This window comes from Lissotriton vulgaris, chromosome 5 (genome assembly GCF_964263255.1).
Source record: "Lissotriton vulgaris chromosome 5, aLisVul1.2, whole genome shotgun sequence".
Taxonomy (NCBI): Eukaryota; Metazoa; Chordata; class Amphibia; order Caudata; family Salamandridae; genus Lissotriton; species Lissotriton vulgaris.
The window spans coordinates 1,009,000,017-1,009,018,341 of NC_141693.1; the positions used below are offsets into that span (position 1 = coordinate 1,009,000,017).

The following is an 18,325-nucleotide window of genomic DNA, read 5'->3' on the forward strand; positions in this document are numbered from 1 at the left end:
CTACAGCGTCTGCATTAGCTAACGTAAGCAGGCCGTTACAGTAGTCCAGACGACTAGTTACCAAGGCCTGTACAAGTGTCTTTCTACATGTGGCCGGGAGAAAATGAATGACCGGGGCCTGCATAGGAACCACCTGTGGCGTACGATTACCACTGGAGGCTGCTCTGGGGGTGCAGGAGTGGTGTTTGACGGATCTCCAGAGCACGGACGTGTCCTCACCAGAGGCACGGAAGGGGGTGCTCCGGGCTCAGCAGGAGGTGCAGTCAGCCTGGGAATCCTTGGATCAGTACACAATCAGGGCATGCCATCACTAGTCACATCGATAACCTCAAGGGAGTTTACCGCGTGGGAGAGGCGGGTTGGTCCCACGCATGGGATTGCTTACCTTGGCTCCAGATCGTGTACAGGACTTGGAGAGTGTAATTTCCTTGGTGGAATTGGATGTGGCCATCGGGCTCTCAATAGATCTGAGGCTCCGGGTGGGGGTGGATTCCCTATGAAATTTTAACAGACTTATTCCATCACACTTAGGGAAAAAATTTCTAGAGGTCCTCCAGGAGGCACGGCCAACGAGATACTCTGCCTCCTGATGAAGCATGGGGGTGACACGGCTAACCCTTCGTAATATAGAGACCCCTTACGCTGCTCAACATGGATGTCAAAATGATGTAAACTTTTAGCGTTGCAGTTGGAGGGGAGGGGGGGGGGGGTGGGGAGTCATTTGGTGCACTAAGACCAATGCTGCTTCATTCCAGTCCATAGTACCACCTTCAATCTCCGGAGGCTCACGCACGTCCTACACGAAACCGTAGATGACGATTGTGAACTGGCATTGGTCTCCCTTGATCTGGAAAAATCATTTGATACTGTGCAGAAACCATTTCTGATGGTAGTGCTGTGGGCAAGAGGGTTTGGCCCCATCTTTTGTAGCTAGGTGCAGCTCTTATACATTAGCCCCACGGTCCGTGTCAAGATTGGAGGCGAGCTCTCGGAGGGGTGAGAGGGGCACCAGGCAGGCCTGTCCCCCCTCACTCCTCTGGTTTGCTCTGGCCATTGAGTGTTTGGCACTTCTCAGGTGCGTAAAGAGTTGGAACCGTGGGAGATTTAAGTGGGGTGTTCCACGCATGTTAGCTCTCTCTATGCAGTTGACTGGCTGGTATATGTACGCTCCCCCTGGCAGGCCATGCCGATATAAATGGGGCCCCTCACTGCCTTTGGTAAGTTCTCAGGCCTTCTAGTTAATCTTAGGAAATCACTCTTGTTTCCATGTGGCGGTCTGATTGGGGTGCCTGCTGCCCGGCTGCCCGGGCTTGGCCTCCGCTGGGAAACGGAGTGCTTTAGATATTTGAGTATATGGGTTGCCCACACCGAGGAATTGTATCGGCATCTGAATGAGGCATAGAGTTGCAACAATATTCTGGAATAGACTCCACTTGTCAGTGATAGGTAGGGCTGCAGTGGCCAAGATGGTCATTCTCCCTCACAGCCTTTATCAGGTCCAAAGAGCAATGTTTTTGCTCCAACCACTTCTTTTGCAAACTGTATAGCTTACTTATTTCCTTGGGCTGGGCTGGGCTGGGCTGCGTGGCAGAGTGGCACTACTGGTCCTCACGCTCGCTATGGAGGATGGGGGTCTTGCTATCTCGGATATACAGAACTACTATTATGCCGCCAACTTACAACATTCGGCGAGACGGTTCGAAGGCCCAGATAATTGGGAAAAGATATTGTTCCTTGACATGCTGGGGGATGACACTTGGGTGCGCTTACTGAAGTGAGGATGGCAGTCCAAGCATGCGGTCCCGTACTTGTTGTGGCAGAATGCAGCAATATAAGAGGTAGTGGTGTGGAAGGTGCTGCGCAGGGCCCCCTTTAATAGGGAGATTTGTCTCTAGTTCCTCACTCCATTTAGGTCAATTGATGGGGAGATGTCCATGGATTAATGGAGAGCAGGGGTCTGCCGGGTGATAGAGGACCTGTACCCCAGGAAGCTCTTCATCATGTTCTAATAGGCTCTGGAGACTTTGTAGTGGGACTGGGCAAAATCCTTCATTAAGACCAGTTGGAGAGAGTCATGCGGAAGGTCAGGACTGGTTTCCCTGCGGCGGCCCAACCCTCCTGATGTTGGGCACCCTGCTTTGATGGGGAGAGGGAAGGCAAATCCAGGGTGACATGTTGAACGCCCCATACACTTCACTCTTGGCCTGGAAATATGAGTTGGAGGAGCCCATTGTGGATGTTGACTTGGCACGTGCATATGAATTGGTGGAGAGGGTGTCCTGCAACCATAGGTTCAAATTGCTCCATTTTAATGTTATACATCGCACTTATGTAACTCCTAGGCAATTGAACAGAATGAACCCCTCGAGGGACGCATGATCTGCACAATGTGGGAAGTTGGGAGCCAACTTCTTACACTGGGCATGTGCTGTGATTCAGGGATTCTGAAGGGATGTGGTATCTAAAAATAGTAGAGGTGATGGACACAGAGATTCCTCTGACTACAATGGCCTGCCTCTTGGGGGTGGTTGTGAAACCAAGGGGGCGGATGATTCCCTATAGGCTGGCCCAACTTGCACTGCTCCAAGAGGCAAGTGGCAATCAGATGGATGGGCACCCGAGTACCGTTGGTGTCTTCTTGGTAGCGGGATCGGCTTGATTGGGGGTGGCAGAGGAGATGCATATGTGTATTGCCAAAACTGATGAGGTTGCCTCGGATGCGATCATGTTGTGGAGGTATCTTATCAATATATTTGCTGCTGAGGATGTGACTAGCTCAGAGGAGGCCTCTGACAAGGAGGGGTGATGTCTGTGTCTTTTGTACCTAGGTAATGCGACCATGGCAGCCAAACATTCATAATTTTAATATTCACTGTATATTTAGATTGCCGACTTGGATTCGATGTCCTCTTGTCCACTACTCGTTATATGCATCTAGTGTCTAAGTTCAGTCATGTGAATCGCTATTCTAAATGCATGTGACTGGAATTTCTTCCCTTCTCAGAATGGAGCCATGCGCTGCTTGTGTGGTCATTGCTTATTGTTTTGTTGCATAAAATCAATAAAAAGAGTTTTAAATAAGTGGTAATAGGTAGGGAAAATTATTTATATTTTTATATTTTTTTTTGTTTTTTAAAGTTTAGAGTACTGCAGTGCTACTTAAGAAGTACCGCAGTACTTAAAAAACAAAAATAAGTTACGAAATTAAATAAAATTACAAATACACTGTACTACACAATATTCAACAAATATAGTGTACTATAGTGTTGTGGAGGGGAGCGCCCTACGGACTGTGCTGAGGCCCCTACCTGTTGCTGCTGATTTCCGTGGGAGCTCGTGGGACATTGAAAAAAAACGACTCCTTGCCGGACCCGCTGTGCGGGTCCCGCTTAGTCCCCTGCCTCTGTGGGGCTCTCTTGAGACTGACCAGAACTGACCTGAACTGTGCTTATTTGCACCAGCAGGGCTGCGAGCAGCTTGGCAGGGACTCAATTGACCAGGAGTCCCTGCTCGTAACAGCTGAGGCCGCTCTCCCTGCCGGTCACGCCCCCCGCCCTGATAAATCTCCCCTGCTTGCTTTGTCTGCGGGAAACTCTGTGGAGGGTAGCGCCCTACGGACTGTGCTGAGGCCCCTACCTGTTGCTGCTGATCTCCGTGGGACCTCGTGGGACATTGAAAAAAACTGACTCCTTGCGGACCCGCTTTGTCCCCTGCCTCTGTGGGGCTCTCTTGAGACTGACCAGAACTGTGCTTATTTGCACCGGCAGGGCTGCGAGCAGCTGGGCAGGGACTCAATTGACCAGGAGTCCCTGCTCGTAACAGCTGAGGCCGCTCTCCCTGCCTGTCACGCCCCCCGCCCTGATAAATCTCCCCTGCTTGCTTTGTCTGTGGGAAACTCTGTGGAGGGGAGCGCCCTACGGACTGTGCTGAGGCCCCTACCTGTTGCTGCTGATCTCCATGGGACCTCGTGGGGCATTGAAAAAAACCGACTCCTTGCCGGACCCGCTGTGTGGGTCCCGCTTCGTCCCCTGCCTCTGTGGGGCTCTCTTGAGACTGACCAGAACTGACCAGAACTGTGCTTATTTGCACCAGCAGGGCTGCGAGCAGCTTGGCAGGGACTCAATTGACCAGGAGTCCCTGCTCGTAACAGCTGAGGCCGCTCTCCCTGCCAGTCACGACCCCCGCCCTGATAAATCTCCCCTGCTTGCTTTGTCTGCGGGAAACTCTGTGGAGGGGAGCGCCCTACGGACTGTGCTGAGGCCCCTACCTGTTGCTGCTGATCTCCGTGGGACCTCGTGGGACATTGAAAAAAAAAACGACTCCTTGCCTCTGTGGGGCTCTCTTGAGACTGACCAGAACTGACCAGAACTGTGCTTATTTGCACCGGCAGGGCTGCGAGCAGCTTGGCAGGGACTCAATTGACCAGGAGTCCCTGCTCGTAACAGCTGAGGCCGCTCTCCCTGCCGGTCACGCCCCCCGCCCTGATAAATCTCCCCTGCTTGCTTTGTCTGCGGGAAACTCTGTGGAGGGGAGCGCCCTACGGACTGTGCTGAGGCCTCTACCTGTTGCTGCTGATCTCCGTGGGACCTCGTGGGACATTGAAAAAAGCCGGACCTGCTGCGCGGGTCCCGCTTTGTCCCCTGCCTCTGTGGGGCTCTCTTGAGACTGACCAGAACTGTGCTTATTTGCACCGGCAGGGCTGCGAGCAGCTTGGCAGGGACTCAATTGACCAGGAGTCCCTGCTCGTAACAGCTGAGGCCGCTCTCCCTGCCGGTCACGCCCCCCGCCCTGATAAATCTCCCCTGCTTGCTTTGTCTGCAGGAAACTCTGTGGAGGGGAGCGCCCTACGGACTGTGCTGAGGCCCCTACCTGTTGCTGCTGATCTCCGTGGGACCTCGTGGGACATTGAAAAAAAAAACGACTCCTTGCCTCTGTGGGGCTCTCTTGAGACTGGCAGGGACTCAATTGATCAGGAGTCCCTGCTCGTAACAGCTGAGGCCGCTCTCCCGCTTCGTCCCCTGCCTCTGTGGGGCTCTCTTGAGACTGACCAGAACTGACCAGAACTGTGCTTATTTGCACCAGCAGGGCTGCGAGCAGCTTGGCAGGGACTCAATTGACCAGGAGTCCCTGCTCGTAACAGCTGAGGCCGCTCTCCCTGCCAGTCACGACCCCCGCCCTGATAAATCTCCCCTGCTTGCTTTGTCTGCGGGAAACTCTGTGGAGGGGAGCGCCCTACGGACTGTGCTGAGGCCCCTACCTGTTGCTGCTGATCTCCGTGGGACCTCGTGGGACATTGAAAAAAAACCGACTCCTTGCCTCTGTGGGGCTCTCTTGAGACTGACCAGAACTGTGCTTATTTGCACCGGCAGGGCTGCGAGCAGCTTGGCAGGGACTCAATTGATCAGGAGTCCCTGCTCGTAACAGTTGAGGCCGCTCTCCCTGCGGGGCACGCCCCCCCGCCGTAGCTCCACTTAACTGTTTGGGGAGACCGCTGCGCGGTAGCGTGCGGGAGCGCCCGGGGCGAAGCCCGGGCAAAGGGCGGGCCCTCTAAGGCCCTCACAGGACCGAGGAGGACGGGACGGGCCACCCCCTTTGGCATCGCAACCAGTGGAATTCTATCGTTTTGACTATACCCATATTACTTCCTGGTCAGTTTATCTGTTTTCCTTAAAGCGTTCCTACCGTTATCATATTACCAGGTTGCATTATGTCACGCAAGGGGATAAATAAGAAATCTTCTCAAATACTTGACCCAGGCCAGGGGACCCTGAACTTTACTGTGACCAATCGATCACTGCCCACTTTTCGTGAAGAGGTGAACGAGTCGCCACAATTGATAGACACCAGGCAATCTCCCCCATTGAACCCTGTTAGCTCACAGAACTTATCTTTTTGGGAGGGAATGAATTCTTTATGCGGCACTAAGTATGCCCCAGTGGCATCCCCATCCCATGTAAAAGGCATTAGCATTTCTTCCCCAATTAGGAAACCATGTGATTTACTCCTACCATCTTTAATAGACAATACCCAAGGTGTTGCCTTGTCTCAGGGCCCTAATGACAAAAGGAAGCATGACGAGATTATTAAAAGTGGGAATCATCTAAACACACCAAAATCGTGCCATGGTCCTATATCGCCAGTCACCAACCCCCCCTTAACTACGGCGTAGAGTGGGACTTATGTAGACCAAGCACTTTTATTGTCTCAGATAGAGTTATTATTTAATTCTATCGTATCACCACTGGTAGGAAAAATCAACGCCCTGGGTGATAGAATAACGGGTATTGAGAGAATTTTGTTAGCAAATCTCAAACCACCTAATAATGACCCATCTAATGGGGGAAGACCCCTTCCGGCTATCTCCACAACAAAAGAGATAATTACTACAACTAATTCTCCATCCACCCTTAAGAAGGCAATACCCAATGGCTCTGATTTATCCACTACCACAAAAGTTCCCTTGCCTACTAATCTAAGTAAATACTCCCAAACTTCCCCACAGCTTCTTAAAAAACCTGCTTTACCCAAAGCCGCTCCTAAACCTGGGTTTAATAGGCATATTGCTGCCAGAGAGGATTCAAGTCCAAGTAGCGTAGCATCTATACACTTGCCCCCTGAAGCCGCCCCATTTGTTCTTGTTTTATCAGGAATACCGGCACCCTCCCGTGGGAAATTTGAAAGCCGTCACGATCTTTTAAATAAGGTCATATTCTGGCTTTCCAAAAACAGACCACTCGCACATAATCATGACGGAGGTATTATGAGTGTTAGAAGGGTAGGCTGGCTAGGGTCTCTAACTAAAATATTAGTGGGGATCTGGTCTTAGTAAAATTTAGAAATAGGAACACTGTCCCCCTTCTACGATCCTACCCACCCCAAAAAGGAGACGGTCCTATATCCGTCTGGGATTTACACGACTTCTACCCAAAGTAAACTATCCATAAATGTTTCTTCTGTTGCCCTGTTGATAAATCAACTTTGCACTTTATGTCCTTTCTACATATATGTTTAAGGTTATTTCTAATGTATTGTAAATTTTAAATATGCTAATATGTATTGTGGTTTTATGACAATTTATGTATTTTATATTAGTGTATACTTTTATGACTCCTCCTTGGAATCGAATAAAGTTATTTGAATTGAATTGTGTTTTTAAGATTACTGACATTTACATTTTTTACAAAACAAAACAAATTTCGAAGTACTGCTGTGCTACTTAAAAATTAAAATGCTACTCACAACAATTGTTTTTTTTAAATGATAAGAAAACACAACTGCATTATATTCAAGGGGAAAGATACTGTAGGGCAGTGATTTCTAAATTTAACATATTTTACATTTTTACACAGTCTGCGTTCTGTGTTTTAAGGGGAATTATAGTGTAGTACAGTTTACTTAAAACAATGAAAAAAAGGTTAAAAAAAAAAAAGAAGGCACACTAAGCATGGTCTTAACTCTATTTTGCACTTTTAATGTTGGAAGGGCAAAATATTGTTTGGCCCACACTTACTCTGCGGATAAATATAGTGTATTACAGTGTACTTTAAATGTTCTTTCAAAAATACATGAAAAAATATATTACAAAAGAAACGCCACTATACTACACTATATTTACCATTAAAACCCAGAATGCAAACTAAGTGCGGGCTAAACAATATGGTACTACCACGGTACTCTGCAAACTTTTTTTCAAATATATAAAATAATAACTTTTAATTACATATACATATATATATATATATATACATATATATATATATATTTATATATTTTCTCCAATCCTGTCGTTTACATTAGTAAACAGGCGCTGACTCCGTGGGGTCTTATCTCAGAAACAAGTTTATTTTCTTAAGTGTTTAGTTGACGCGTTTCGACGGATACAGACCGTCTTGTATATATATATATATATATATATATATATATATATATATATATATATATATATATATATATATATATATATAAGCAGCCCACCCCAGCGTTGCCTGGGGCAGAAGGGGGCTGGGGGCAGCATTTTCGGATTGCGGCAGCGTTGCTCGGGGCAGAAGGGGGCTGGGGGCAACATTTCAGGCTTGGGTGCAGTCCCGCCCCGGCCCCCGCCCGCATCATTCCACTATGACCCATCACTCCACTGTGTGCCACCCCATTCCACAACACTCCAGTCCACTCCATGCAACTCAACTCTATGACATAGCACTCCACTGTACGATACGACATTCCAGTCTACCACATGCCACCTCACTGCACTCCAAGCTAGTCCACTCTATGCTACTCAACTGTATGCCACTTGACTCTAGACCACTGTACAACACTCCACAGCATGACTCTCCACGCAAGCTACTCCACTGTATGCCACTTGACTCTACACCACTGTACAACGTTTCACACCATGCTTCTCCATGCTGCTCCACTGTATTCCACTCTACCTCACAACACTCTTTTCTATTCACCTCTACGCTATTCCACTCTACTTCACACCACTCTTTTCTATTACCCTCTACGCTATTCCACTCTACGCTACATCACTTTTTCTATTCCACTCAAAGCCATACTATTTTTTCCATTCCCCTCTATGCTAGTCAACTCTACACCAACACTCTACTCCACGCTAAACCACTCTACTCCCCGCTGCTCCACTCTACACTATCCCACTCTATGCCACCCCAAGACACTACACTCTACGCCACTACACTGTACGATATTCCACTTTGTGCCATTCCACTCTACCCTACTGCACTGTATGGTATTTAACTCTACGTCACTTCTCTCTATGCCACTCCATTCAATTTCACGCCACTCCACTCTAAGCGATTCTATTGTAGTCAAGCCTGGTGTGCTCCGTTCATAGGAGGGTCACCCACAAGCGTCTGTGTTTGTTGTCATCAGCGGGAAGCGAGGGGAACCTGCTCAAATCCGACAAGAAAGCAAAGGGCTTCACATCGAGCAAAGCGACAGGAATGTTGTTCAAATTATAAATAACAAGAACGAAAAACAATTACTGGTGCATTATGGAACAAGGAGTTCACACCGCTTCCGTTCTTGTTTCCTATTGGAGGAACTGCCGCTTTGAACTAATTGAAGCCCCGCCAATGAGGTGATTAGAAGCTTGTCAAATTTGGGGGCTGAGCAGAGGACTAACTAGAGGCCTGGCACTGAAGAAGGTAAAAAAATACCGAAATGCATTTGCCGAAATAAAGCCATCATGTTGACTTGTCCCGAAGTGCTCCGTGTGTTACTGTGCTAGCGAGGCAAAAAGGTTTCACCCACCTGACGGAGGCACCCGCTGCAGTGTTCGAACGACCAGGTGAATGGAGTTGTGGATATATATATATATATATATATATATATATATATATATATATATATATATATAAGCAGCCCACCCCAGCGTTGCCTGGGGCAGAAGGGGGCTGGGGGCAGCATTTTCGGATTGCGGCAGCGTTGCCCGGGGCAGAAGGGGGCTGGGGGCAACATTTCAGGCTTGGGTGCAGTCCCGCCCCGGCCCCCGCCCGCATCATTCCACTATGACCCATCACTCCACTGTGTGCCACCCCATTCCACAACACTCCAGTCCACTCCATGCAACTCAACTCTATGACATAGCACTCCACTGTACGATACGACATTCCAGTCTACCACATGCCACCTCACTGCACTCCAAGCTAGTCCACTCTATGCTACTCAACTGTATGCCACTTGACTCTAGACCACTGTACAACACTCCACAGCATGACTCTCCACGCAAGCTACTCCACTGTATGCCACTTGACTCTACACCACTGTACAACGTTTCACACCATGCTTCTCCATGCTGCTCCACTGTATTCCACTCTACCTCACAACACTCTTTTCTATTCACCTCTACGCTATTCCACTCTACTTCACACCACTCTTTTCTATTACCCTCTACGCTATTCCACTCTACGCTACATCACTTTTTCTATTCCACTCAAAGCCATACTATTTTTTCCATTCCCCTCTATGCTAGTCAACTCTACACCAACACTCTACTCCACGCTAAACCACTCTACTCCCCGCTGCTCCACTCTACACTATCCCACTCTATGCCACCCCAAGACACTACACTCTACGCCACTACACTGTACGATATTCCACTTTGTGCCATTCCACTCTACCCTACTGCACTGTATGGTATTTAACTCTACGTCACTTCTCTCTATGCCACTCCATTCAATTTCACGCCACTCCACTCTAAGCGATTCTATTGTACACCACTCGGACTATGCCCCTCCAACTCTACGGTATTCCACTTTATGCCATTCTACTCTACGCCACTCTGCTCTACGCCATTTTACTCTCTGGCATCGCCATTCCATTCCATCACACTATGATATTCCGCTCTATGCCACTCCACTGTATTCTATTTTACACTATTCCACTCTACACCACTCCCCTCTACACTATTCTATTCTATGCTATTCTACTGTGCCCACTCTACTGTACACCATTCCACTATACACAACTTCACTCTACGATATTACACTCCGCCATTCCACTCTACGGCGCTCCAAGCTATTTCACTCTATGCCACTCCATGACACTATTTTCTAAGCCACTACACTCTATGATATTCCGCTCTATGCCACTCCACTCCACACCACTTTATTGTAAACTATTCTACTCTACGCCACTCCCCTCAATGTTACTCTATGAGATTCTACTCTATGGCATGCCACTGTGTACCGCTCCACTTTACGCCACTCCACGCCGCTCCACGCCACTCTATGACGCTGTCCTCCACTGCACTCTATTAGACTGCACTTAACAACACTCCACTCGATGACACTCCACTACACAATTCTTTAAAACAAAAAATCATGATTTTTTTTAAAATTGAAATTCAATGAAAAACCTAGGTTTTACTTATCTATAGTTAGGAAAGCTCTGTTTATTCTTTCTATACCAGCCAAACCTACACTACACAAACTTTAGAAATTCTAACATTTATAATTTACGTACCACCTTCAAATTACTATAACTCTCGAACCTCGGTATATAGTGTTGTCAACTCACTAGTCAGACTACATAAATGATAACTTGTGCTTTTACGATACACTGCTTACACCCTTCCATATTACATCACTTATACTATGTGAAATCATAACATTCGTAACAAGACTTACGGCATCTCAAAATATACCATTTGTGCATGGTTGAGTGGCAAATTATAGTTATTGTAGTCTGGCTAGTGATTTGACAACACTGTGTACTGAGGTGCACGAGTTATAGTAATTTGAGGATGGTGCATAAATGAAACATAACTAACTTTAGAATTTCTAATGTTTATGTAGTTTAAGTTTGGTTTGTGTAGAACAAATAAATAAAGTTTTACTAACTATAACTACGTTTTATATATTTATATTTATGGAGGGTACCAGACAGAAAACAATTTTGTTGTGCAGGGACAGCCAATACCACCTTCCTGCTACTTCAGAGGTGGGAACATGTGATTAAGCATCATTCCCTGCAAAAAGTACTGACTGGAAACAGAATTGGCCTTTGAGAAACACATCTACATCTGGAAAAATAGTTTATATTGTGATACAAAATCCCATTCAAGTCAGTGTGCCAGGATTTATCATTGACCAGTGCCGAAGGTCAAATATAAGTAAAAGCTGAGAGACTCCTGAGCTCCAGGTTTGGGCTCTTTGATTGCTAAATATATCCTCCACAGATTTGTGAACAGGAACCTAGAAGATCAGCATCCTGACCGAAGGAGAAGCTTTGAACCACCCTGAAGGACGGAGCTCACTAATTGCTGAGGAAGGGTATACAGAGGTATCATTGCTTCAAGTAAAGTCTAACCAGAAGAGGAGGGCTGTGAGGAGATCTGAAAGAAGAACAGGATGCAGGCTCACTGTAGCCTATAGAAGGAAGTGCAGAAGCAAAACATGTGTCCAACATACACTTCGCAACTACACTGGGAAATATGAGAAGGCAATCCTTAGACAGATGCCAATTTCATCATGAGGCTCTCATGCTGCAATGCTGGAAAACAAAGATCATAAAAGTATAAACTACACATGGAGCCTTACCTTTGTACGTGGAACAATGTTAAGTTCAAGTTTTTGGTCCACCAGGCTTGCTCCAGCCTCCGATAGGTAGCCCTGGTTCAGAACCAAGCAATCCCTTCCAAAGCAGCAGGGGCAGCACAGCTTCTGTAGCCACTTGGTCCACTTGGGGTTCAGTTGCCCATATGGTTCTTCAGTTTTGGGTTTAAATACAGCAATTATTTTCTGAAATAAAACAAATAATTTTATATTAACACCCAACACTACCCATTAAAAAGAAAGAATTCACTTGGAACTAGGCTCTGCAACAAATGGTTTGATGAAGATTGAAAAACTCCTTCATCAGACATACTGAAGAAGATTGCCTCACTCTCTCAGCAATCATTAGCTTGCAACAGCTAAAAGTGAAACAAATGTTACGGGGAGTTTGTTACGGAAGTGTGATATTCTTACTGATTGTGTATGCAGTAGATTGCAAGACTGGCTCCATTTTAAAATTTTGCTTTCCAGAAAAAGTAACTACTGACAAAAAGACCCATGTAAATGTGTAGATCTGTGGTGAAAATTGAACAGTTAATTCATTCCCTTGCAAGCAATGACCAGGGTCATTGAACTACACCAGTTATTATTTAGTCAATATAACTATAAGTTGACCACATAAAAAAGGCACCCCTCAGCCAAAGGAATTGGAGTATTTTTTGGAATTGTCGATACAGCAGAAGTCCAGCGGTGCAGAACAGTCTAAATATCACTAACACTCCTAGAGGTTCTAACCCATCATGACCACCTCAAGCCCCTCTTTGAAAGCAAATTCATAGAAAACTACTGAACAGATTTAAAGAGTGAATATGTACTTTACAAATTACATATTATGTTAAATCAGACTGATACTTCAATGGGACTTGGAGCTACGGATGCCAACTCCATTACGTACCATCACATTCTCACTACCCACAAGCTTGAAGACCAAGGAATCCATCAAATTCACATTGACTGAGAACACCACTCTATTCATGTAACACCTGCACTTCAAGGTGCAAATCTTTAAAAAATGCACCCTGAATGGAACCCTTGCCTACTGACTGCCCGGACCACGTGCCACCTTTACCAACCTCATCGTTGACTTTGTCGCTCTGCTCACCATCAACTCTTTAGCTTACATTCTCCTTGGGACCTCAACTTTCACCTGGAAGACCGAAGCGACCTCATCTCCACAGCGTGCCTCGAACGTTTAAGCAACATCGGTCTCACTCTGCTCATCACAGACCCAACACACACTGCAGGACACACACTGGCCCCCATCTTCATTTCAAGTGATCACAAGCAACAGCATCAAATACAACAGCATCAAATACAACAGCATCAAATACAACTCCACCACACAGCTCACATGGAACAACCACTCCATCATCCACTTCCAAATCAACACACCTCAAGTCAACACCCCTACCAAGTTCAGCACTGCAAGTCGCAGCTGTGGCAGAATCACAGAAGCAGGCTGGCTCAGTCCCCTAAGCACTGATCGGCCTAGCCCCACAGACAACCTCGACAAGGACATCAACAACGTTTAACAACTGGATCAAGATCTGTGCAGACTTCCACGCACCCATCAAAACCAACAAGCAAGAAAAAAGCATGAGTGGACCGTACCCCTCCTCTGTAAAGCGCTCTGATATCTGCAAAGATCTTGTTCGCGCTATATAAAACTTTCAAAATAAATAAATAAATTGAAGGATACTCCAAGAGCTGCAAGGAAATATTCTTGATCGTCAAGGAATTCACCTCGCCCACAGCCACTGTCACCAACTTGCCGCCTCCCAACCACTCTGAGACAACCTATCCAACTTCTTCCACAGCAAAATGGCAAACACCTACAGAAACTTCGCACACCAACCCAATCCCAGAGAGCTCACCGCTAACCTACCCTCTAGACAACCTTTACCAGAAACAACACAGCGGCAATCATAGGGACCATCAACTCAGGGGTCCCAACAGACCCAGGCTTCCACCACATTTATAACCTGGGAACATCACTAATCAGAACCACCCTGACCCATATCATATACAACTCCATCACATCCACCACTTTCCTGGATTAATGGAAACTTGCAGAAATCAACACCCTCCTCAAGAAGTGTATAGCCAACCTGACTCAGCTGAGCAACTTTCAACACATCTCCCAGCTCCCCTATCCAGCCAAAGTTATTGATTAGGCTATTCACATGTAACTCACAACCCATCTCAAAATTCACAATTTTCTAGACAATACACAATCAGGATTCAGAAGGAACCACAGCATGAAGCAGCACTCATCGCAGTCAGCAAAGACATTTGAAACATCTTGGACCAAGGAGAAACAGCAGCCCTCATCCTGCTCGACCTGTCTGCGGCTTTCGACAGTATCTCCCACAACACCCTCATCAGAAGACTCCATGAGATTAGAATGCAAGGATCCACTCTCGAAAGGAACTGTTCCTTCCTCAATGGAAGAACCCAAATGGTCAGACTGCCACCATTCAAATCAGAGACCAAGAAACAGATATACGGTGTTCCACAGGGATCGTTCCTCAGCCCCTCTTTTCAACATGCCGAACCAAGTGCCTGAAGCTAAACTCCGACAAGACAGAAGTACTGATCTTCGGCAACAAGACCTCCCATTGAGATTCCACCTGGAGGCCATCCGAGCTAGGAGCAATATCCATACCCACAGACCAAATCAGAAATCTAAGGATCATCCTAGATGACAAACTTAACATGACAGTTCAAGTAAACACAGTGTGCACCTCCTGTTTCCACATCATACACATGCTGCGAAAGATCTTCAATTGGTTATCTCAGAACAGACCGTCATGTAAGCACTCATCACCAGCAGGCTAGACTACGGCAACAATCTCTACGCTGGAATAGCCAAACAACTCCTACACAGACTCCAGACCATCCAGAACACAGCTGGAAGACTCCTACTTAACCTCCTACTTAACACCCACATCACACAGCACCACAAGAAGCTTCACTGGATCACCATTTATATACGCAGCCAATTTAAAATTCACACACACACATACAAAACCCTACACAACGCAATCAGAATACCTGAATAGCAGCATACACTTTTACCAACCCACAAGACAGCTACTCTCTGCCTCACTCTCACCCACATAAACGCCCTGCATCCACAAAAGTAAATCTGGAGGTGGCTCATTCTCCTACATCTTATCCAAGACATGGAACAACCTCCTTCAACACATCGGAGCCTCCCCATCACTTCTTGAGTTCAAAAAGAAGCTAAAGACCTTGCTCTTCATATAAGCACCTTGGGGACCACACATTTACACACTTTGCCCAAGTGCCTCGATATCCTCTTCAGTGCGCTTTATAAATCAACATAGCATAAGATACTTTTGATCCAACTCGGGGCTCATTAGTGCTTCGCAGTCCCAGCTGCCCCACTTTAAGAGCACAAACCCCTCGCCCCTCAAGACCCCCCCCCCCCCCCACCTCCTATTCAAACGGTTTCAATCTGGACTAGTGGGCTCTTGAGAAAGTGAAGCAATCTGGCAATGGGTAGAACATCCAAGTAATCTCAGCAATTAATATGACCATCTACTGTGCTAAAGAGCAACGACTAGTACATTTATACTGTCTACAATCCTCATCAACTACACACTTGCATAATTGGACACATCCCCACTCATCATCAGGTACAACTACAGGCCAGACTGCAACAGAATACAGGACTACCAATCTAGCTTCAGATCATGCTGCAGCATGGAGACCATCACCTTACACATGCAGACACCGCCCTCCTGACAACAGATGAAAATAACCCCTGCCTCCTCCTGACTATACCATCCATCGACAGGACAGAGACAAGGGCAGGGGAGGAGGAGTTGCCTTCGTGGTGAAAAAATCTCTTCCGTGCACGGTCACGCATACTCACACCATCGCAGGGGCTGACTCTCTAGCCTTTACCATCTTCCTATCGCCGCAACAAGCATTGAAGGGCCTGATTGTTTATAGACCTCCGGGCCCAGTGGGATCCTTTCTTGATGATCTCCAGCAGGTCATGTCGGTCCTTGTCCTTAGATCGGAGCGCTGCTTACTGGCTTACCTCCATATGGACGACCACAATGACCAGGACGCCATCAAACTGCTAGATATCGCATCCACCTTAGGCCTTTCCCCCTATCTCTCTGGTCCGACCCACGACAAAGGCCACACACTTGATCAGGTTTTTTCCACCACACCTATCATGGCTGTAACACTTCTGCCAGTCGTCTGGTCTGATCATTTTCTTGCCCATTTTGAAATACCATCCACTGTGGCTTCTCCGGCCAGCGCTACGAGACAGCAGAGCAGCAGTTATAGGGCACTCCATCGGGTGACCCCAGATATGCTTATGCATGCTCTGGTAGATCACACTGTGTCCTGTACGGGCGACCTGGAGAAAGATCTGGAGAGCCTGCAATCCTGGCTTCTTGCCAGACTAAACGAGCTCGCTCCTTTACAGCTACCCAGGTCCGCTGCCCTACGGGTCTCTGCCCCCTGGTTTACGGAGGAATTAGCCCACGCCCGTAGGCAATGCAAAGTTGCTGAGCGGGCTTGGAGAGCCCAGTACAAGCCTGAGGCTAAACAACGCTATAGAATCATGATGAAGTCATACCATGATCTAGTTCTTCAGAGCAAGAAATGTTATTTCGCCAAAAGGATCGACGACGCAGCTAACTCCTGTAAGGAGATTTTTTCTATTGTGCGTGAATTCACCAGCCCCCGGTCCATCTCTACTCAGGGTGTTCCAGTGGAAACCTGGGCTAACACTATTGCCAACTTCTTTACCACCAAAATTAGGCAAATCCAGGTGTCTTTCCCGTTGAGAGCTCCAGATGACGTGTCTGCGGGGCCGACTGAGACAGCCTCTCTGTCTCCCCCAGGCCCAGCTTTGCTAGACTTTCCTCCCCTTTCGGCTGCCACATCTTTAGCCATGATGAGGAACCTTAAATCGGGCTCACCGCTAGATCCGTGCCCAGCAAAATTTCTAGCAAAAATGGCAGAAGTCATCAACCCCATAGCCAATCCTATCCTCAATCTATCCCTGAGTCAGGGCTTTCTGCCCCAGGCTTGGAAGCAAGCCATGGTCATTCCCCTGATCAAGAAGCCCAATCTTGACCCAGAGGCACCTTCTAATTATAGGCCAATCTCGCTCCTTCCAGCACTTACTAAGATCCTGGAGAAACACGTGCACAGCGTGCTTTCCAACTTCCTGGAGTCTAATGAATTACTTCATGAATCCCAATCGGGCTTTCGCTCCAACTTAAGCACCGAGACGGCGCTCCTGGAAGTCTCGGAGATCGTTAAAGAGGTGCTGGACACGGGAGGCAGGGTGATGTTAGTCATGTTAGACCTGTCGGCGGCGTTTGACACCGTCCCCCATGAGGATCTCCTCACTAGGCTTCATGACATCGGGCTTGGGGGGACGGTGCTCAACTGGTTTTGTTCCTTTCTGGCCAACCGCCGGCAGACGGTCTGGGTCCCACCCGGATCCGCCGAGATGCCGCCATTGGGAGTCGGAGTGCCTCAGGGCTCTGTATTGAGCCCCACTCTATTTAACATCCTTATGACCCCTCTGGCGACATTGGCGGAGTCCTATGGGGCCCGGATCGTCTCTTATGCTGACGACACCCAGCTCCTTTTCACCTGTCGTAAGAGCGAAGAGTTCCATGGAGAAAGAATCCGCGAGTGCCTTGGGGCTGTTTTTAGCTGGTTCTCACACAACAGCCTGAAGTGCAACTCGGACAAATCTGAAATACTATTCTTCGGATGCCCATCGGAACCAGATTGGCAAGGATGGTGGCCTGCTGACATGTTCCCTCCCACTCAGTCCTCTAAGTGGGCTAAGAACCTGGGAGTTAAAATTGATAACGAGCTCTCGCTCAATTCCCAGGTTTCTACTCTCACGGGAACATGTTTTGGGATTCTCAGAATGCTGCGCAAGTTCTTTCCCCTTCTTTCGGAGGAACATCGGAGGATCATTGTTCAGGCACTCATAGGGTCCAGATTGGACTATGCAAACGTCCTATATCTGGGCCTGCCTGAATACCTCCTCCAGCGTCTGCAGGTCACCCAGAACGCTGCTGCGCGTGCAATCTTTGGCCTGCACCGCCGCACTAGTGCTTCCAATCTCCTTGTATCCCTTCACTGGCTTCCGGTGCGGAAGAGGATACTGTTCAAGGCCATGACTCTTGCCCATAAGGCCTTGCATGGCAATGGTGCCAAATATCTTCAGAGGAGGCTGG

The 18,325-nt window shown here is 47.5% G+C and overlaps 1 protein-coding gene across 1 annotated transcript in view; it reads right to left on the reverse strand.

The window, feature by feature from the left end:
• PI4K2A (phosphatidylinositol 4-kinase type 2 alpha) overlaps positions 1-18,325 on the reverse strand; it is a 240,615-nt gene that overhangs the window by 117,667 nt on the left and 104,623 nt on the right. Inside the window, exon 2 of the mRNA XM_086922620.1 lies at positions 12,057-12,257. Within this exon, the coding sequence (XP_086778746.1) occupies positions 12,057-12,257 (201 nt within the window). The remainder of the gene's footprint in view (positions 1-12,056; positions 12,258-18,325) is intronic.